Raw genomic sequence first — 23,841 nt, 5'->3', positions numbered from 1 at the left:
AAAAGTATGTAATTTCAGATTGCTTGCTTCTAGTTAAAAGATCTTTATAATTTTCCTTACATGGTGCTAAGCACTCATGAAGAATAAAGAAAGTATGGAATAAGGGAAAAACATCTGGCAACATCAAAATCATAAGCGTCAAGATCTGACAACACTGAAACAAGTTTTGAGAAGGCCCATGTGTATCGACAGAAGGCAAGAAAAGAAAATTTACATACTTAAGTACTAATAGTTCATGAAAATAATAATTTTCGTGAACTATTATTACTTAAGTATGTAAAAATTTATTACATTTCATGTTGTATGAGAGTTTTACCCAATTCTCGAACCGTGTCAGAGTGAATCCGTGCTATAACAGTACCGTGTTATATGGGGTTACCTGTACCTTATGTGCATTGGAAAGTAATAAGCTTTCTAATGGTTCCTTGACAAGGATGTATTTTATGACAATTGCAATGTTTAGACATTTTGTCATTGAAAAGACTCATTCAGGTAAGATTTAAAATGTGAATGATACTGTTGGGACCTTAAATTAACAGGGCTATAAAACATGCCATAGGAGCAAAAATACCATACTCATCAAAGGAACTAAACCTCTATACGTGATCCTTCATGAGATATAGTCCCTCTGAAATCAGTCTACTTCCAGGCTCTATAGAGAGTCATGCTGAGTGCTCTGCTAAGCCTATCTCACATTTAACAGTAATTCTAATGATATTTGTCAGTAAAGAATAAAGAAAAGTCCAATATGTGCCCTTTGTAAGATATTTGCCTTCAAATATGGAACCTCAACAGCAGCAGTTCCAGTCACCATCTTGCTTGAGATGTCATGTTTGCATACAAGCAATATTATAGGCACAGCAACCAGTGCCTATAACAAATAATAAATGCATTAACTTTTACTGATCAAAAGCAGTCCTTATCTTGAACCTGTACTACTGCCTATTCTCCATGTGGAGTGTTAATCTAGGCAATTGATCACTCGCCTTGACCAATATGGGGTACAAGTCATGTGCTTTGGTATTGATATCACTCACACTTCATTAAAACTATATAACATCGAGTACTCCATGAACAATCAAGTGGACTACTTGAAGCCAGTATAGTCACGAGGGCTGAATAGTTAAATGTCATAGTCAGCCGAGCGCATGGTGTAGGATGCAACTCCTGATCATGTGCGACTGATTTTGGGGGATCTCAGAAAGGGTCACATGTAGAGTATGGTTTCCTTGACTTTTTTGCTCCTATGGGCAGATTCTCTACAGCTTTGTTAAAATCCTAACAGTGTCACTTGCATCTGGAATTGTGCCCTCATTAGCACATGTGTGCATCTGGAAAAGTAATGAAAAACTCAACTTATGTACGTAGATATCTGATAACATAAGAATAATTCTTATTTTTAAATAATGGTACAGTAGGATTAATACTAAAACAAACAATGAAAAAATAAAAATACTGTAGGCCTATTTATAAAAGTTTAGTTTTATATAAGGGAAGTAAATTCACTCCTTATAGTTGTAAGTACAGTGGGTGATCGATTAATGAAAAGTTTGAACTGCCAACAAATCAGACAACAAACAATTTCACAAAAATTTTTTATGTACAGACAACAAACACCTCAATAGTCTTTGTGAGATAGTTGGGCAAGCACTCATTAATTACGTTTTGCATCGTTTTTATTTTCAAAAAGTGAGAATTTAACTGTTCCATCAGATATTCATTAACATTTTAACACCAAATTTTTAATTTCAGCCAGGCCTCACATTTACATAATTTTTTTGTGTGCTAGTTGATTTCTATTCTCTGAATTTTTGTAAGTGCTTTTCTGAACTTTTTAAATAAAAAGAAACTGATAATATTATGGAGCCTAAAAAGAGTGGTGTGTCAAGAACTGTGCTCACCATAGAAACCAAGCAAGAGATAATAGCCAAGGTAGAGAGTGGGCAAAAGACGTGTGATGTTGCTAGGCAGTATGACTTGAACAAGTCTACAGTAGGCACAATCTTAGCTAAGAAAGATATAATCAAGAAGACTCAGGCAGCTAAAGGAGTAACGAAAATCACATCTGATAAACAAAGAACTTTGAAGAGCTCATAATGAAACCTAAAACTGATCTGACAACAGAAGAATTTAAAGACATCTTGAATGAAAAGCACCAAGAAACTTAGTGAGATTTGTTTTCTTCTGAAAAAGAGGAAGATGAGTGGCATGCCAATTGTGCATAAAATTAAAAACTTCAAACTATGAACCAACTTCAAACTATTGATGTGTTAGCTTCTAAAATTGAATCACAAGGGAGTCACTAATGTTTAAATATTGTAATTTTTTAATAATATTTTTATATAGTATGTATTTTATAGCTAAATAAAAATGTGTTAATGTGCAATAAATTTTATAATTTTATTTTAGTGGCACGCGTAATCTCCAGTATTTTCAATTACATGTTTTGTGGCACACCAATGCATTTGGGTTGCGACCACTGGTCTAGATGTTGTTTGTGCAGCTATTGGTGGACACAAAAGTATTTGTAATAACATAACTGAAACTTTAAGATTTTGTGAGTATTTTGCATTTTGTCCCTGCTTTGTAGTATATTTCCATCAACAAATATAGTTTTAAAATCAGGTCAATACACCCTGTATTAATAAATCTAATTTTATTTTGCTGTTTAAAGTCACACCTAATCCTATATGCAAGATTGTCTTGTACGCGAGTAAATACAATATATTTATATATAATAATAAAAATACATATGTAGTAAGAAAGTACTGTAAGGAACCAAGTCCGAATGTTATTTTTATTTACTTTTATTTTGCTTATTATTCTATTTTTTTTTTGGGGCTTATGTTTTGTTAGGTTTCCTCACCATTCACCTTAGTAACTTAAAAATAGAAGAAAAACCAACTCACCGACGAAAGAAAAGCGCCGTAGAAAAACTCGCACACACTTGCGCTTCCCGAGCAGAAAAAAGTAAGTCCGCACCGACGAAAAAGGGGGGGGGAGACCCCACAACCCAGTTAGGAATCGCTAAATCTTAAAAGAATAAAGCATCCCGATAATTGTTAAAAAAGAATAATGTAAAAGGTTAGCGAAGTATTGTCGGAAAATAAGCTGCCAGATAAACGAGAAAAATTTAATGTTACAGATAAGTATGTAAATGAGGAGAGTGATCTCATTCAGAATTGTGACGTCACCTCACACTATAAAGCCTCTAACTCAAGTGAAAACGAACGAGGTGAATTCCTGATAGCAACGAGCTTTGGTGAGCTTCGTAGCAGTGATCGAGAGAGGTGTCCGATTGGATCAAATAGTTCCAAGGCGATTTTGAAGTTATTCGATTTGTGGATCGACGATTATAGAAAGGCTTGAGAGTTTGAGGAAATAGGTTCCTAGTATATTGAGGTGACGATTAGGATCTTTAATTTATAAGAATTATTGTTTATAAGTTAATTCTTTGATTTTGTCGAATTCCAAAGGGGAATAGAATTAAGTTAGAAATAGATTGATTTGAGTTTGTCGGATTGATTCTTGTTGAATTTCATTGAATAAATTATTGTTTGATTTTTACTAAATACTGTATATAGTTTATTACTAGAAGTTTAATTAAATATTTGATTTTGTTATTGACAAACTTTGTCATTATTTAATTCGGTGCACGCTTAAAGTCCAGGCCTGGCACATTAACGCGAATCCGCGTAAAGTACCCGTTAGGGAACGGCTATTTCCGGCACACAGTAGTATCGATAATCGTTGGAAAAGTCGGAAAAATAATATAGTACTTTACAGTACAATTGTCCCTTGATAATCCGACAGGTACGGGACTAAAGGGATGTTGGATTACCAAAAGTGATTACATATTTAGCATTGTTTTGCTAGCAGTAGTATACAATATTCTCTACTTCAACTGTTCGAACAGAACTGCTCACAGAAAACACACAAAATGTGTGTCATCATGTAAGAATTGGGGGGAGGAGATTCATGTTGTGACATGCTTCTGTGCAAGCAGACATATAACGGGGATGGAGACTATGGTGACCTTGACAGGAGGTGTGTTGAACTATTAAGCATGTCAGATTACAAAACGTCAGACTATCAAGGGACAACTGTATATAATTTTTAATTAATTTTTGGGGTTTCCAGAATGAATTAATCAAATTCTCATAAAAATCTACGATAAATCAATAATTGATTAACAAACAACTTGGGTAGCAAATGCAATATTGAAACGGATTATGTTCATTAATCGATCGCCCACTGTATAAGTAAGTAAGTAAATAACATAAAAGAATTATTATATGAAATGAACAACCAAAACAATATAAACAAAGACATATACACAACTACTTGAACTGCACAAATCAAAACCGAAACCTCAAATATAAGATAATAAGTTTTAAAAAGCCCACCAGGTGGCAAAGGAAATAGACCTTGAACAAAACAGACAATGCAAGACAAATGTGTCAGTAAAAACATTGTTCTTTGTTTCTTATTCATGCTCCTTTTTAATTATAAAAATAATATATAGCCTATGTTCATCTGAAAGGAATAAGCTTTTCAATAGCAAAAAAATTTCAAAAATTGTTTCAGTACATTCCAAGATTACCTCTAACAAACAAACACTCTTGCTTTATATATTAGTGTATATATGTGGTATTTAAAAAAGTTTCAACTGATTAAACTAATAGGCTATATTATAAGATTTGAAAATATTGACATCATTTTAAAATAATAGATATAAACACCAAAAATAGTTGATACTGACTATATCAACGGAAGAATTAAACCTTGAAATTAAAAGGCACATGTGAGAACCCAGGCTAGCATTTTTGTAATTCAGGCAATTTAAGTATTTAATATTTATTCAAAGAAAGAAATCATTTAAGTTGAGATGACAAATAACAGAGGACATTCATAAGATTTTTTATATGATAACATTTCCTTTGTAAATGATAAATCTTCCAGAAAAACCTACTCATTAAAGGAACTTTTTCCAAAAATCAGAGATTGGATCAGCCAGCTCCCTACACAAGTTCCCCAAATTTGGGCATAAGGAGAGGGGCAAGATCCAAATAAAAGGAAAGGTGAAAGAGGAGAGACAAAGATAAAGTTCATCCATTCGTTCATCAAGGCAATAACCCTCCACCCACAGAACTCCTTTACTGCTAATCTTCTCAATTCCCATTGTTTTACTGGGCCTTGGTTGCTCTGTGCTAGAGAACTGTTAACTTGGAATATTTGTGATTGATTCTAGATACTAATATGATATTACAGATATTACAATCTGGTCTTAAGACTCTTCTTCCCTTGGAAACCCAAGCCAGCAAGCAATTGCCTGACTTCAAAGGTATTTATTGTCATATGCAAAATTGTAAACACACTCTCTCTTTGATAGGAATGCATAGAGGTTTAGACGCTCCCTCTATTTCCATTTTTCTTGTATTTAATGTTCAGCTGAAAAAATAAATATTTGTTATTTTATTGTTAATTGTGTCATGGAGTGGATTACTACAGAGTTCTCTGTCTCTCAATTTCCTCCTCTGTTCCTTGTCAATTAGTTCCCAGTTTCCTACATGGCCACTCGTACATTTATTGAAAGATTCCTGTAAACCAGAAGTCAACAATGGTGTCAGACCTAACACAAAGGGGTGCTGTTGAGTATGACCCAAACATATCAGAAAAATAACTATATAATTAACTATCTTTACTAACTGTTTTTAAGTGATATTTTTCTAATCTTTTCCTCATTTACCTTTTGGATTGCTTACAAACAGTAAAAGAAAACATGTATATTTGTAAAATAAACACAAACATCTCAACTAAGGAATGCAAAATAAGTAAAAAAGCTCTATATAAGATCATGCATCTCTAATGTGTCATTACTTAATAAGTTCTTATTCATATGCATTAGACACACTACCTAATAATATTTTGTATCCACAGAACAATTTTTATTTGATATAAATTCGTTTCAAAAATTTGTATTTTGAATATTTTTGTTACAATCATTTTTCAAATCTGAACTCTATGCAACTTTTAATATAAGATGCAACTAACCGTAATTAGATTTATTACAATTACAAATATATACATTTAATAAACTTACAAGTAATTAAAGAAAACAATTTAAAAATAACAATGAATAAATAATTCAATTATGTATTAAAATATATTTTTACCTTTAACAGAAATAGATTTTTCTTTAAAAGTATGAAGATATTCTAATATTACACTTTTCCAGTAAGACATATAACTAATACGACCTAAATCTGACAATGGCTTTTCTGGAGTACCGTGCAAACCTTCTCTTTGTGATAATAAATAACCTATAAAAAGCATAAAATGTTTTTAAAATACTATAAAATTATTATTATTATATTATTCAAAAGTCTTTTCTTAAAAATGATAAAATTAATCTCAATATATGATAAATTATAAGATATCTATTCAAGTTACTAGTGTAAAGTAATACAGCACTAAATAATTCAAACATATTCTCAATCTACTTCAAAGTTATCTCTGAATATTATGACAAGTACAATGGCAAATATGAAATTAAATTTAATAGTATAAAATTTAAATGTACATTTTAAAATGATCTAAGTTTATTATTTCCATTTTAAAATTAAGCTTTTGATACCTAAAATCCTATCTAAACACTCAAATTTTATTCTTCAATTCACTCAATAAATATTGAATGAACTGAAGAATGAAATTTTATAAAATAAGTAAATTTTCTGTTATATGATGATTCATTGTTGTTTAATAAAGTCTGATGATACCTTTACAATTTTAAATAAAATTCACAATTATTCACATTAAATATTTTATATAAAGCTATTTATGGAAGATGTTTTGATAGAACATTGCAGATTTCAAAACTAACATATAATATCAAGATCCACTGTTGTTTCAAACTTGATTTGTATTTTAATTTTTGAATGAAACCACCATTTTTAGAACATAAGGAAACATCAAACAAATTTTAAAAATAATTTTTTAAGTTTGATTTTGGTTTACTTACTAAAATCAATCAAAAATCTTCCATATCCTTTCCGTTGATACTGTGGCATTGTCATAATACATGATACATTATAACGTTGTTGACAATGTTTCTCCTGAAATAAAAAAAAATTTATTTCTAATAAATTCACACCAAAAATAAAAAAAATATATTTAATAGCAATCGAAGTTTTCATATAATTATGATGCACACTTTAAAAATACAAATAATTTCAAATTATGATAGCTTGAGCTATGTAAATTTATATTTATAATCATTTCATAACCCACTCAATTTAACTCAAAACACATTTATAATTTACAGTCATGATTGTTTTTCCAATTGCATGGTTCTGTTATATTCTATACAATGCATAAAGTTTGTAACAATGTTTTATATTATAAAAAAAGTTATAAAAGTGTTTAAATAATTATTATAAGAAAAGAGACTTTAGATTTTTTTCAAAATTGAAAAGTATTAATTAATTATTTAAAACTGTTATTTTGAGATATTTAAATTAAATAGAAATTATTGTAAGAACTTACCTTTGAAAAATATCCTACAAGATGGCATCCTTTATTATCATTTTTTGTAAGAACATAAAATAGGAATGGCTCAACATCATAGTATAACGTCTTATGATCTAAAAACAATTTTGCTAGTAAACAGAGATTTTGACAATATATTTTGTTTACATTTCCATCCACTTCAAATACCGAAAGATCGTCTTTGCGATAGATTTCCGTAGCAGGTGGATGAGTCCAGGTACACTTATGCTGTAAATAATTATGAATTAACTGATATTAATCATATAAATTATATACAGTTTTATTAAAGTTACAAATGTAGGAAATTTCCATGAAACACAATTAACCTTGTGAGAAAAAAATTAAAATTAGGTTCCATTAGAAATAAAAATTAATAACATTTTTTATGATGTTTATTTATAAAAATTGTATTTATCTATTTATAAAGTTTAGAGAATATACAGAATAGTTAAACTAACCATAATTATTATTTAAAATGCAACTTATAACACTCTTCTCCATAGCAGGGATAGCAGATGATTTGTGTGAAAAACTAATCAAAATTAAAGAAGTTATAAAAAAATAAAAATCTTGAATAACAACTTTAAAACTAATGACAATGCAGTGGAAGACTTTCTCCATCACAGTAAACATAAAAGAAAGAAAACATTTAATTACTACCTGAGAATAAAAAAAGTGCTTTGTGCAGAATGATAAAGGTTCATCAACTTAAACAAACTGTATTCAAAGCAACTTCCATCAGCTGCAATTTAGGTCTGCATGCATTTTACTTTAGCATCATGCACATTACTAAGCATTTGCATTGTCAATGTTACATGCTTATGTAATTTAATCTATCAAATCTGAATCATATCATGTTAGTATTTGGCAAACAATTTCCTATAAATAGCCCTATATAAGATGTCTGTAGTAGAGAAATCGGGCAAGCAAGAAGACCATTCCAGCAATCCTTAAGGTGCTATCCAATGTGCTCCAAATCTCTCATTGTGCCACTGACTAAGAATTTATGTTCCAGGATCTATTGCATCATCACAATGAAACCATACTTCCTCAGTTGACACAATAGTAAGTCATCAAGCAAAATGTTCACAACCACCTTCAAATGTTGCAAGCAGTGCTTACTATTCAAGAAGACTGTTTCAATGTCATGCTTATTCCAAATACCACACCATAAGTTTACATGAAATCAAACTTAATGCTGCACATCTCTTGTGCAGTATAGGTTTGGCATAGCTCAGAGATGCATGTTGTGACAGTTCATCATACTATTCCAAGTAAACAGAGAATCATCAATCCAAAGAATTTGTTCATAAATGTTCAGATGATCTTCACAAGATTGAAAAATACATTATATCATCATATAGCCAAGCCCTGTCATCACTGTACAATGCTTGCTGAATAAAACATGAATATGAATAAAAACTAATGATAATGTAAAATATTATTGTTGTTCATGAAGCTCTGATTCTGTAGCAGCATCTCATACACTAGCATGTGGATATGTACAAATGAAAGGCGAATCATCAATGAGAACTGTGTCCTAGTCCTGCTCACCCTAACAAGGGTGCTACATTCTCTTAATGAATAATATGCAATATTGTTGAATGCACAGAACAGTGAGCAGTAGAAAAAGGCTGATGAAATCTGAGTATTGTTTCTTGTGCATTCTGCTTTCTCAATATATAATTTCATAACTATCTCAGATAACTGTTTGGCTAAATATGTTACTCTCATTTCAGTTTTTGGCTAGAACACCAAAAGAAGCCTTATGACTTTGCATAAAATTTCATTATTTGCATAATTTCTTTTTTTATTACAGTTTAAAATTATAAGATTAACTATTTTCTCCTGTAGTGCTAAATGAAAACAAAAATTGTCACACATTTTGCATTCAGCAATTAACTTCCACTGATGTTTGTTACTATGTGATCAACTGATGGAGCTAATCTCCAATGTGCGATGATAAACAATGATAAGTACAATTTATTCTTCTGAAGGATTACAAGTTTTGAAAACTAAAGCATTTCCCATTAAAAATACTATTGTTTTTAAACAGAATAAAGTATGCATCTAGAGCAGTGATTCCCAAACTTTTTCGATCCACCGCCCCCTTTGTTCCATAAAGTTATACCCAACGCCCCCTAACCCATTTTCTCTTGTGAGAAAGGATTGGAAATATTCTTAGGAAAACTTTTCTATTAATCTCACACTTTATGCCATTACCATACATTGTTCTCAACATCTGGAAACCATTAAACACAATGTTTCCTTTCAGTGACACCAATTTTGCCTTTGGTCACCATTCAATAACCTGCCTCCAGCGCCCCCTAGATCTACTCATCGCCCACAAGGGGGCGTTATTGCCCACTTTGAGAAATGCTGATCTAGAGTAACTTCCTTTACAGTTGGTTACATATTTTTAACTGTTTCTTTTTAAAAATATGACTAAAAAATTCATAACGTTTGAAAAAAATGGCATTTTAAATAAAACCTAATCGTTCTTTAATTGAGAATCCAAAAATAAAAAATATTAGGGATTTGAAATTCCAAAGTTGCCACCACCTGTACAAGGAGCAGAGGATAGTTTCACTTTTCACGAAATTGAAAACGTCTGTCAAAAATAAATAATGAATTAAAAAATGTCTTCTTCCTTTATAATAAATCATGATGTCCATACTTTTTTTGGCCAGATCTGGCAACAATACACTACGTAAAATCCAAAGTAAGTTGGCTAGAATGGCACAAAATAGATTTTGTACCTAGAGACACGAATCTACCAAATGTACCACAATGACAACCAATAGAAATATTTTATCTTGTAAAAAAAAAAAAAAAAAAAACAGACAAAGAGCAAAAGATATTAAAGATTTTTCTCTGGAGTGGAAAAAAGATGTTATAATGATTAAAGGAAATACTGTCAAAAATCTTATGAAGCGCATTCAAAAGGAATGGATCAAAACTTAAATGTTATAATTACTTAAGTCTTAAACATATTTTAAATAAACTTTTAAAAAAAATTTTAAATAAAAGTAAAATCTTTCTGATTACATTATAAATAGCATTATCATCTTTTCAATTTTACAGATTTCTATCATTATAGTCCTTAAATTTATCTATACAACATAAATTTTTCTATAAAATCTTTAATTTTAAATGGAAGAAAACACATTACTTTTTTTAAATCAAGTTTTATTCATACAATTGTCACAAAGTAACAAATGTTTAATAGAGAAGAAAAATGTATCTAGAATTTTAATAAAAAAATATAACTTGTGTTTCATAGATATTGCCTATTTTAAGTATAAAAAAAAATTTTTTTTACCATATGCCTTAATAAAATACTTTTACTCTTCATATACTTTAGACAGAATTCACAAAGAAATAATTTTGGCAACCTAAAATTAAAAGTTGTTGAATCAAATAAATATATGGAATTATAGATTTTTAAATTAAAATATTAATATCAAATTACCGAGCATATTCTTGTGGATACGGTGATGAATACCAAGTTTGGATGTCATATTTTCCAAACTCAATTGCTGCAGGACTCCTACCTTGAGGTTCCCGTGGTATTGCATCATGTCCCATAGCCTAATAATCAAATAAGAATTATATATTACATTGCTACAATATAAAAATATTAATTTTTGGGTTGGAATATTTCTCTTCTTTTTTCCTTTCAAAATTGAAAACAGATTTTCAAACAATAAATTAAACCTAACAAATCCACTTTTAAAAATAGAATAAATAAAAGTTTCAGATACAGTAATTATGGAATTCTCTAAAAAATTTTCAAATCAAATCCCTATAATAATAATAATCAAATCTGTGAAATGTTGTATCAGAACATTCAGCATTTATAAAACACGCGTTCAGTTCCAGACACGTGTTAAGTAATTTATTTTTTTTGGGTCTTAATTTTTTCTTTAATTATAATTTAATGTCTAAATCAGTACCATAGTATCATGATTAATATTTATGTATTAATTAATTGGTAAATTTTCACCATAAATTGCAATTACTAAATCCAAATCAAATATGTTCTAAATCAGTGGTGCGCAAACTATTTTCATTTCCAATTCCACCTTTTTGTGTAAAATTTTGTCGCAACTCCTGGATAGACAGTAGCCTTTTTTTAATTGTTAATGTAGTTAAAGTGAAATTCTTTCTGGGATTTGCACTTATGTTTCTGTCTTATTAGAGGTCTGGGGGACTTCGATCACCAAGGTTCACATAAAAAAAGGAGCTCCTTTCAACTCAGAGGCTTGCCCTCATTATGATAACCAAAGCTTACAAGACCGTCATGACCAACGCACTCCTGGCAATTGGTAACTTATTTCCAATAGACATAGTCATAAAAGAAAGAGTTTGGACATTCCATCAGCTAAAGCTGGCCTCTGGGACTATTAAAACCGATCATTTTAACAAAATCATAAGTCAAATTGAAGTAGGCCCAGCTTCAACATGCATCTCTGAGCACTTGTCTAAGTACAGTTGGACTACAATCCTCTACATTTTGTCCACCATCCTAACACCACTATTGATGAACTGTTCACTCTAGAGGGTGTCGATGTCCCTGACGGCCTCTGTATATACACTGACAGGTTGAAATCTGACGTGGGGGTGGGGTGCTCCATTGTTGTGGCATAAAACAACACATACATCCACCACGCTCAGTTTAGGCTGGCCAGTCACTGCACTGTCAACCAGGCCGTCCACTGTCTTTTGCTATCCACAAGGCTTTACTATGGATCATGGATAACAAGGAAGCTCAAAATATCACTAGCGTTGTGATCCTAAGTGACAGCAGAGTTGCTCTGTTGGAACTGAAGAAACTAAACACTAAACTGCCAATAATTCAAGAAAATGTCAGCCTTTTACTCACACTAAGGGGCAGTCCAAGCATCAAGTTTACCTGGGTGAAGGGTCACTCTGGCATTCAGGGCAATGTAAGGGCCGATCTCTTGGCCCACTCGGCACCTGTCTGGAACAGAGAAGTTTCTATGGGGGCACCCCAGTCATATGGCTAAAGCAGAGCATTCGCAACTACTCATGAAAGTGCTGGCAAAAAAAGTGGGACAGCAGCTCTACAGGCAGGATGACTTATAACTTCATCCCCGATGTCTTCCAGAGGAGCCACTTCAAGAATCTCGCCCCCACATTCCAGGTCACTCAACTTCTCACCAGGCATAGTAACTTCCTCAGTTGCCTGAATAGGTTCCTGTGGAAGACCAATGGAAAGTGCCCTTGCTCCCCCACAAAGACGAATAGCCAAAACATGTCATGTGGCACTGCCCAATGTACAACGCACAGCGAAAGGTACTAATCCACGGCCCAAAAAGAAAACAAACTTTGGTCATGTCACGGTAAAACCCTGGTAAACAACAGGAATATCTACAAAGCCCTGAAGACTTTTGCAATGGACATTAATATTCTTGACTGAGCATCCCTGTGGGTGTTTACGCTGTTCCTCAGTGCAGGTTCCATCTTACGCGTATGATCTTTGTGTCGGTAAATCTTTCACAGTGTAACGTCGTCTTAGTGGTCAATCCACCTCAACTGTTCTTATCACCGTTAATACTTTGTCTTCTTTGGTAACGCTTTGTAAGTACTTACTTGGCACTCATCCTTAAAGGTAAATTCTGTCGGTTTTACAGTAACGCATTTTCCGTTACATGCCAAACAGTGCGCATTATTGTTTCCCTGTGGGCCAGCTGCAGCTTCAGGTACAGTATTGACATATTGGCACTGTAATGTCCTTCTAAGGTAACCTAATACCTTCTGTAGCCAATTAACGGGATCCTACCCATATGTTACTACTGCAAACGGTATCTGCAAAAGGTATTGTACAAATTTATGTCAGCTATACAAACTTGTATTATGTATGCGAAATGCAAATGTAGTTCTCTATTGTCGCACCACAAAAATTATGTACTACTGATTATATATGCTCATCTTTGTAAATATATTTGTACTCTGTTTACATTCGAAATAAATGCGATGCAGGCATCATGAATCCCTCAACAATGTTCAACTAACCTATCTCACTTCTTTTCACCTTCGCCTTACCCCCTACTCAAACAAACTTTCTTCTTCCTTCCTTTTCCAGTTCCGGGACTATACCTATGAGTGCAGCCTGTCACCACCTCCTATGATGCCTTATTAGAGGTCTGAATAAAACACACAATTTTATGAAACAATGGTTTTATTTACACATATGGGTATAAATTTTGTACCCATTTGTATTATATTAAATTATATACCCATTATATTAAATAAATATTTAATATTTGTTTAATGAAAAATACTTTTAAAAAACTGTGGGTCGCAACCCACAGTTTGCGCACCACTGTTCTAAATTACATTATTTACAAATATAAACATCTAAAAACTTGGGTATTAGTTTAAAAACAAATGATTGCCAGATTATATTAAACTATATTAACAATTAAATGTTAAGCAGTTTAGCCTACAGCAGGGGTCACCAAACTTTTTTCACAGCAGGCCAAATAACTGAGAGAATGACAAATGCAGGCCTTAACTATTTTGTTCAGTACAGCACACTGAATATACAATAAATAAAAACAATGGGCATACTTATTTACCAATACACAAACATGATCGCTGCAGCAAGCTCGTAATAACTTCCCTTAGAAACTTCATTGCAGGTACTTACACAAAAAGTGTTCTGATATCCAGTCACAAAATGTTGCAGAATTTTTAATTTCACTGATATATCTAAAAATTATATTACTGTCAGATGCAAACATCAGATTGGACCAATTTTGGCACTTTTACTTACACTTATTTTAATTTTTTTTACATAGAAGTTTATCTACAATCTATATTTCCCTATAAATAATTATATTTTATCTCATTTGTGGCACAATGCAGCAATGGGCTGGATGAACTGAGTTTGATGACCTTTGATGAATTTATCAAGAGGTAGTCAATAGGTTCTACCTCTTGATAAATTTAAAACAGTGGTACCTCAGGATATGAAATTAACCCATTTCGAAACTGAAATCGTATCATGAAAATGTTGTAAGGTGAATCATTTTTCCCCATACGATTACATGTAAAACCAAATACAGTGGTGCCTTGTATAACGTACGCCTCGAATAACGGATGCTGTGAACAACGGACTTTCTGTTTGGCCGTTATGTGACTCGAGCAACAGACTGGCTGCGGACAACGGACTTTCCGTTCGGCAGTTACATGAGGCGACCAATGGACTTTCTACGAACAAGTGCAAATGATGTTTCCACTCTTTTGTGGTTGCCAATGGCAATCTGCTAATATATTAGTATTATTAGAATATATTATCAGTATATCTGAAGTACAGAGCTCCCATTGGGATTCGGCTTGCTCCCTTGTTTATTAGGTACATCAACATAGTGCAAGGTATTTACATCTATTCAAGTGGTGTGCAAATCGTGGCTTCTAAAAAAAAAAAAAAAAAAAACAGAAAAGTGATTTCAATTGAAACAATACAAGAAATCATCAGAAGGAGTAAAAGTTGACAAAATCTTCCTTGTTGAATGGGGAGAGGTTCAGGAGTTTACCAACACTCATTATCCAAACAGAGCTGAGGCCAACAGTATCAATGATTTCTACAATGACATCCTTGCCTGTCATTTCTGACAGGTGTTGAAGAAGAGAGAGAAACAGACCACCTTGGACATGTTTTTCAAGAATCAAGTTGCCAAAAGACAAAGGATGGAAATAGAGGAGATGACCCTGCAAGCTCCGGTAGCCTCTCCTGAATCTGACTCCGATTAAAAAACAATAAAAAGAAACCTGCTGCAATGTGTAAAAAGTCTGTATCTGTATGAATATGTAGAGAAAGTGTTCCTCCACCTCCTCACAGCATCTGACTACCCGGCATAATTGGTGACTGTTCCATTTTCATTTTTTTATGGTACAGTATGGTTATTTTATGCTGCGGAACAAATTATATGTTTTAACATGTATTTCTATGGAAAAATGTGTTTCGTATAACGGACTTTTCACTTAATGGACGTGCACCTGGAACGAATTAAGTACGTTATATGAGGCACCACTGTAATCCGTTCAAACACGAAAAAAACACTCAAATTAAAGCTAAGTAGTACATTAAAAAATAACAACTATAGTAAGGAAAACACTGAAAAATGCATTTTGTAGTTGTAAATGTATAAATAACCATAATAGAATAATAATTGATTAAAAAAATGTAGTTTTATTTGCACTTCACCTTTGAGGATAGATGATGGTGGAGGTGTAAACTGGTGGCGGAAGAGGGGGAGAAGGGAAATGATACTAAAACTTAACTTACATAACATAATGTAACAATAACTTAAAAATAACTTAGAAAAGATAAAAAAAATTAGTGTTGTTTTATATATTTTTAAAAATTTTTATTCACTGCTTTTTGCTTTCTTTCCTTCACTTCCACCAGCACTTTCACTGGATAGAGGTCGCTTGGTAAAATATCTATCCAAAGAGGTTTGGCTTTGCCTACTTTTTAAAATGTTTCTAAAATTACTTAGGCAAATGTCATTAAACTGAGCAGCAATACAGCCAGTGTGAACCTTTGCGGGATGTTTATTTTCAATAAAATCAGTCACTTTCTGATAATACCTCAAGATTTCCTTTATCGAGCAAGATCCTTCCATGACAAAGCAAACACGTGGACTGAGACCGATGAACAGAAGTGAATAAAAAATGGTGCTGCAAACTAATGTAACGTCATATGGTGTGTTTTTGTTCGTATTGTGGAGCAAAAATATGTTCAAATTTCATGTCATATTCTGAAAATTTCATATGCTGGAGCATTCATATTCTGATGTACCACTGTAATTATAATTAAATTAATATTTTAATAATTAATTTAGAAGGTTCTTGAAAGAAAAGAATTGGCTGAAAGCAGGGCTTGAACCTGCAACTCCTGTGTACTGTGTGGTTGTGTTGACAGTTATGCTACCTGGACTCCATCGATCTTTGTTTCTAAAACTATTAATTTAGATAACCATACTGGTTACTCAATTATTAATTTATTAAATTAATTATTAAAATATTAATTTAGTTATAATTATTAAATTTATCAAAAGATGATACTTAATGCCTAATTCTATGACAAATTACTTAATATTTAATTATTACTAGTAGCATCAATATAGCCCAATATAATCCGGCAATTGTTTGGCCTTAAATTACATTATTTTTGATTGCTCCAAATTCTTAGTTTTCAACTGTACAAATACTGAATGAATTGTGCCATTAATACATTTTATCAATCTGAATTTATGATAAAACTAAATCAGAAAAACTTCAATACATTTTTTGAATGTAATGGAAAATACTTTAACATTTTTCTATTATAAGCACAGAAAGTATAATTTCTTGAGCTAATATAATGCACATAATTTATTGTTTTCTATAACACCACTTATAATTCTATAATCAATAATCAAATGATGAAACTGGATTCATTATTGGGCAATAACTTGGCTAATTAAATATACTGATATTATATAATTTGGACCAATGGAAGGTGATTAAATTGCCATCTTGTATTAAATTTAATAATTAGAATTAATTCATTTGGAATAGTCTGGAAGAAAAAGAAAGATTGATCCAGAGTGAGACTCAAATCCACAACTTCTGCTTATGCAGATGTCTTACTAACTATGCTACCCAGACCATCCAATCTTCGCTTCCAGACTGATTAATTTAGAGGATATAGCCTCACAGGTAGTGGCTAGTATTCCAACTTTATCACTTCATTATCATCAATATAATCTGAGCTTGGTTTCTGTATAATTTTGTTATTGTTTCCTTAATAGCAATGACAAAGCAGGATGGTCTGCAAAAATGCTTAGCCAAGATCTCATTTTAGCACAGTCTTGAACAAGAAAGTTTTAATACTTTCTTCATTTATTATTCTATATGTATATGTATAATGTATATATATATATTCTTACTTTCTCATTTCTTAATTTTTTTAATTAAAAAAAAAATCAATCTTGAAAATTTCTGCATAATTATGAAACAGTTTTTAGAAATAACAATTTCCAGATTTAAATAAACATTCAAAACATTTTTGCATTTATTGTATAAAATTTTATATCTATTATGATGCCTCAAAATTTTAAAACAGATTCATCATTTTAATATGTTAAGCATCCACTAATTTCTTACATTTCAACAGTAAACTATTGCAAAAATCTATTAGATTTTTATCAAAAAAAGGCAAGTTTCCAATATATTTTAAGCTGTACAATTTACCATTTTATTGTCTTAGAAATTTACATGAAGAGATTTCTTATATTTATTATCTTTTATAATTTAATATAAAATTATATGTAATTTTCAGGTGGTTTTGATCTGGAAACATTTGTGAATTGCTACATTTACAAGTTTTGCTGGAAGCTAAAGAAGTTTTGTGATCTAAAGATTATCTTGTATATTTATATCAAGAAGTTATTGTAAAACCTGATTGAGAAAACTTTTGAATTTGAATAACATTTAGACATTATGTATATGTATATGTATATAAAATTCCTTTCATGTTCAGTTTCAATCCAAATTCTATAATTTCTTTCTTTTACCATTTTGCTTTTTTAATCTTAATACGATAATTTCAAAAATACAAAACAAAAAATTGTGTCAAGTCTGTAAATGAAAATAATGTAAATTCAATCATTTAACTATATTAGACTATTCACAACATGGTAATATTAAAAAGATTCATTGAACAGAAATAAATTTTTATAAAATAAGTCACTACTTGAGTTCAAATCAAATGGCTAATAAACATTGTTAAATATAGTTTGAATTATTATTTATATATGCTCTTTTGTAAGTAGACCAAAGTTTGCTTTTATAACTTATTTATCATAGAAAAGATATAATTTATAAGAGAGATAAACAAACTAACACAGTTTTTATTCAAACAGTGATTTTGACATCTGCCAATTATACACAGATACACAACATTAAGATTATTCAAATAATATCCAAAGTTTTTGGATCCAAACCACAAATACACTGTACATACAAACCGAACAAAATTACGACAGGAGTTTGTTGATCGAACATTCAATTAGCAAATGGGAATCGGAAGATAATTAATTGCAGCTAAGTTTCTTATCTACTTGTAATAGAAGTTATCATTACCATATTGTCAGATTTTTGAAATCTGAAGAAATTAGTGTATCTGAAATCCATCATAGACTAAAAAACAACAAAGAAATATCATCATAGCATAATAATAAATAATGCATAATAAGTTAAGATATTATATTCTAAGAAAAAGTACAAATATGTACAAATACTCCAAGTGAGCTATCTTAACACTAGTGACACCAACATCGAACGCAATTATCATAGGTTCATGAATTATCAAAAGGAAACGATTAACGAAACGACACATATTATATGACAGTTCGGCACGTCGTCGTCCATAATAATTGGGAATTTCAGAAACGCGTACAGCACGGATATTGAAATAACGACAGACAAATCAACTGTTAGATATCGATACAGATTATAAATTAGAAAATTAATAATAATAATATATAAACAGCAGGTTTTTTTAAAAAATTGCCTCAATAATGATTACTATTTTTGGTTTTATTTATAGAAAACTTTTAATAATATAAATAAGTATATAAACAAAATTCATTTACATTTAAAAAATGAAATTATTTACTTTAAGTGCAGTTTCCTGTGTTTTCTTAAAAAGATTAAAATCTTTTAAAGTAACTCCAGAAGGTAGTTGCGGTTTGGATTGATCAAATTCCAATAGACCTAAAAAAAGGAAAAACAAATTTATATTCTAATCATTAAATCAGTATATGTAACATAATTAATGATTTTAAGAGATTTAATTTCTCAATTTTTCAATAATTATATTAAATCTGTATTTAATCAAACAGTTAATCGATCAAGATCTTAAAAAATATCAAGAAATGTATATAATTTAAATTAGAAAACGTTAAATATTAAACCTTCGATTAAGTTTAATTAGAAAATAATTTCAGAGATTGGCGCAAACAGATTAAGAACGTAGCCAAATTTTAAAAATTTAAGTTTCGAGATTAAAATTTCAAAATACAGAAGATTTGCGTGGAGGGGAACGTCCTACATATTTCTATCGGAACTTAAAGCACAATTTTATTTATTAATAACTGATTAGTTCTACAGCGCACATCTACATTCCACAATTCACAAATTGTTTTAATTAATGAAGTATAAATAATTATCCACTAGACATCGGAAGAGATTAAATACGAACGTCGAGTTTGACGGGAAAGAAGTTTTAAACTTTGAACCCCGTCGATCTAATCTAAGAAACTGGATTCCAAAGCGGTTAAGCGCCGATTTAACGTTATCCAAGGACAGAAAAGTAAATTTCCGAGAGTTAAATGTCCGAAAGTATCGACGAGAAACGGCAAACTCGAGACTCTTACCTAACGACCACGAGCGTTAAAATTGGCGGAGAAAGACGGTGTCGAGTGCCTTCGGCGGTGCAATTTACTCACGGACGAATTTCCGGTAGAGATTTTACCTAACACCACGTAATTGCCCCTAACGTTACACCACGACCACCCACGTCACTTTTAAACTACCGACTTTTACAACGGCAATGAACATCGTAAAACACGATAAATCTATTGTGTCGGTTCGTAACGAAACGACATCACTTTAAGTAAAAAAAAAATAATTCCAAAGAATTACTCTTAAATAGAATTATCGTGACGATAGAACTCCGGTGGGAAAGCCGATAAAATTAAATAAATACAGTATAACATTTTAAAAATACATTAAAGAACAATAAATGGTAATTTAAGATTCGTAAAATAAATAGTAGCAGTCGACAGAGGTAGTGGCTAAATTATTTATAAATCGTCTAATTTAACCATTAAACCAAAATACGATATCCTTAAACTCTGTCGTCTTTAGAACAGATACGTGGAAAGAACATTCGATCCTTTTTACTTAAAACAGAAATAATATGGTCCGACGAAAAACGATTAATTAATGGTCGAATGCGAAAAGGTAAATCTTAACAGATTTTCTTTAATCTTCGAATCCTTTCGGCTTTCGAAGGTTACAATCGGAAGACGATTATTCGCTTTCCGTCGCTTTAATTAAAAACAGAACGTACAATTCTTACTTACCGAAAATATCGCGTGGAGCGGACGTCACACGTGCCCGATAAAACCATCGATCGCGCGCTTTTTTGCGCACGTTTTAAATATAATGTCGATAATACAGAAATTTCAATTTTATACCGGACACATTTTTCGAGCTCCGCCGTCCAAATAAACTTCTCGCTTGACGATTTTATAAAATGGATAGGTTTTTAATCAATTTCTAACTTGATTAATGTCCAAAATAGTTGGGTAACCCGGCTTCGAAAGACGAGAATCCGGTTAGGCATTCGAATGACACCGGAAAGTGAGTGGCATTCTTTATCGGGGAAGAGAGGAGCGGTACTTATTGGCCGGAAAACGCCCCAATTTTGCGTACTTCCTTTCGGACCCGGAAGGTAAAAACGAACGTTTCCGGATCCGCGCTTTGTTTGTCTCTCCTTACCACCGATGGCACCCCTTCTCCGATTTGCTCCGATTTTTCCAATTTGCGCGTCTGAAGCTGGGTGAGTATCCTTATTTAATTTATTTAGAAAAATAGCTGACAAATTTACATATTAAAAAATACGTAGAAGAAACTAAAATGTCATGATTTTCGCCACGTCGAATCACCGGGAAAACAGTCTTCCATTGCAGACGAGTAGTCTAATAAAAGGTCGTCTCTGCAATGGAAGACTGTTGTTCCCGGTGATTCGATGTGGTGAAAATCATGATAGTTTTTTCATCCTTATTCGAAGCTAAAATTCTCGAAAATATCAATGATGATGAAAGAACTAGAAATTTTATTTTCGTGAATTTTTGTTAGGCCCGAAATGTAATTACCCGCAGAAAATGACTTCGTGGTGCGATGTTCTTAGATGGCGTAAAAATATTACTTTTTACGTATTCGCCTATAAAAATACTACGCAATTGCCGTAACTCGTACATTCCGTAGAATTTTCTTGTAACGACGTAAATTTAAAAGCTTACGTCCACAAAACCAGCCCAAGAGACAAAAACGATGGTATTTTTGAGTAGAACCCGTCCGTAACGGCGCGGCGCCCAAACCAAAGATTATTATTAAATTACAAAGAGGTAATTCGCTTTTAAATTTGTAACGGATTTTCATTGGTTTCTAAAAGAATTTCGCTTCCCCTCCGAGATCCTAACCCGTTCTATATTGGCGATTGGACGCCACTGTAGAATGGGTTAGGATCTGAAAGGAGGTAGCGAGCGGATTGTCTGTCTTCTTACAACTTAGGAAGCGTCCATAAATTATGTCCGCCTTTTTCTTGAAATTTCTACTCCCACTTCTTGTTCCAGTTTGTCCAAGTTTCCGAAACAGCTCCCCTCTTCGGACGTCCAACAAAACTTACAAAACTTGACCCCCTTTACAACTTTAATCACTTTACGAATGATACATAAGTAGAAACAAAACATACAGGAAATTTTGAAATAAATATAATAAAATGCATAAACTGTATAAAATTTTATGAAATAAACCGGACGGCCACCGAAGATCTACCCTCCCCCCTCTACTGTGGACATCATTTATGGACAGCCCCCTAAGAAAAGAACTCTCTACCAGTAGGAGAGAAAGAAATTCGGTTTGGTTTCGCCGATTTAATTTACATCCAGATACGAATTAACGGTAACGCCTATTTAAAAATACGGACTTTACCTCCCTTTCGGGTTAAATTTTATGCTAAAATTTTCAGAAGACCGTGAAAATTATTTTTTCGATTAAATCACTATACGAAGGATTATACAAATGTATTATTCTTCCTTTACAAGGTCCGACTCGAATGGTACTACGGAAAAGAATTGGACAGTTCGTAAGCGGATCGTTAAGAGGAACATTCGCTATCCCCCGACATTACGCATAATTAAATTTTTTAAAATACAGTATTTATAAGAGAGTAACGTGATCTGACAAAACTAGCGCAACGCATCACACCGACGGTAAAAAAATTAATCTCGTTCGACGAAAATAAACTATCAGAAAATTTCAATTACTTCAAATTTTCGTACGAACTTGCCTTATAAATTCGGACGACTATAATGGTAATAAAAGCCTGTTAATTAACAGAAATGGCGAGAGGATGATGATTTAGCCAGAAACGTACAAATATAAAATTTAAATCAAAATGTTTTCCGAAATTTCTGACGTAACTGAAAGATAGAGATAAAAATCGATAGAGAGATTATCTACTTTTTACGCGTTGAAAATTTTTCTGCTATTATCCAGCCCGGGACGGCGCAAGAGTATCTGACGCCCCTAGCAAAGAAAATTTAGATTACCTTATATACATGGTGTATCAGAATGACGTTTTAAAAATTTGGGGGATTGTAGAGGATGAAATTTTGCACGTTTTGTTATAAGGAACCCATAGCTGGAAATGTGATATAAAGTTTCTACAGCGGTAGGAAGTTCTTGACCACCCTTTACTTTGGTAGCTACTTGTGTACGCAACACCTGTAGGAACAGTTCAGGAGCTTACGGAGCGCATCTTTACAACATTTAATACCATCAGAGAGCAGCGTGGCATCTTACAGAGTCGGACAAAACATGGTTCGTCGTTGCACATTTTGTAACGAAGTTGGTGGTCGTCACATTAAACATTTATTCTAAAGTAGTGTAGCCACTGATTCAATGTACAGTTTGATTGTACTCTATTGTTTTGTCAATAAAACTTGTCATAAATACTGTATTCTGCTGTTTCATTCAGCATACCGACGGCAAAGTGCTGTAAAAACTTTATATCACATTTCTGGCTATGGGTTCCTTATATCAAAACATGCAAAATTTCATCCTCTACAATCCCCCAAATTTTTAAAACGTCATTCTGATACACCTTGTATACATTAATACATTATATATATATACACACACAGTATACTAAATAAAATTGTGTGTGGTGCCATGTGGTATGCGATTTTATTATAAAAACTTTTATATTATTAATTATTATAGGATGGCAAATAGCTTAATATTAATGATAAGGATGAGTTTTATAATAAAAAAAATTGTAAAGGCTAATAACAAGTAAAATCTTCATTGAGTCTGATTCCACTCGAGATATGACACGTGATCCCATCTATCTTCCCACCCCTTGACCTTTAACTACCAAAATTTAACGGCATTACTGCCCCTTATACACGAGCTACTGTGACA

General features: G+C 32.0%; 1 protein-coding gene across 2 annotated transcripts in view; it reads right to left on the bottom strand.

Moving 5' to 3' along the window:
* LOC111626629 (histone acetyltransferase KAT6B-like) overlaps positions 1–23,841 on the bottom strand; it is an 87,211-nt gene that overhangs the window by 19,735 nt on the left and 43,635 nt on the right. For both annotated transcript variants that reach the window (XM_023370075.1, XM_023370076.1), the window contains exons 8-13: positions 19,244–19,341; positions 11,021–11,139; positions 10,871–10,943; positions 7,546–7,776; positions 7,022–7,115; positions 6,177–6,323 (exon numbers count right to left, since the gene is read on the bottom strand). In XM_023370075.1, the coding sequence (XP_023225843.1) occupies positions 6,177–6,323; positions 7,022–7,115; positions 7,546–7,776; positions 10,871–10,943; positions 11,021–11,139; positions 19,244–19,341 (762 nt within the window). The remainder of the gene's footprint in view (positions 1–6,176; positions 6,324–7,021; positions 7,116–7,545; positions 7,777–10,870; positions 10,944–11,020; positions 11,140–19,243; positions 19,342–23,841) is intronic.

The sequence above is a fragment of the Centruroides sculpturatus genome, unplaced genomic scaffold, assembly GCF_000671375.1.
Source record: "Centruroides sculpturatus isolate CEXI.00-Female unplaced genomic scaffold, Cexi_2.0 scaffold399, whole genome shotgun sequence".
Classification (NCBI taxonomy): Eukaryota; Metazoa; Arthropoda; class Arachnida; order Scorpiones; family Buthidae; genus Centruroides; species Centruroides sculpturatus.
The sequence above is the reverse complement of the archived record's forward strand: the minus strand, read 5'-3'. Positions and strand labels throughout refer to the sequence as shown.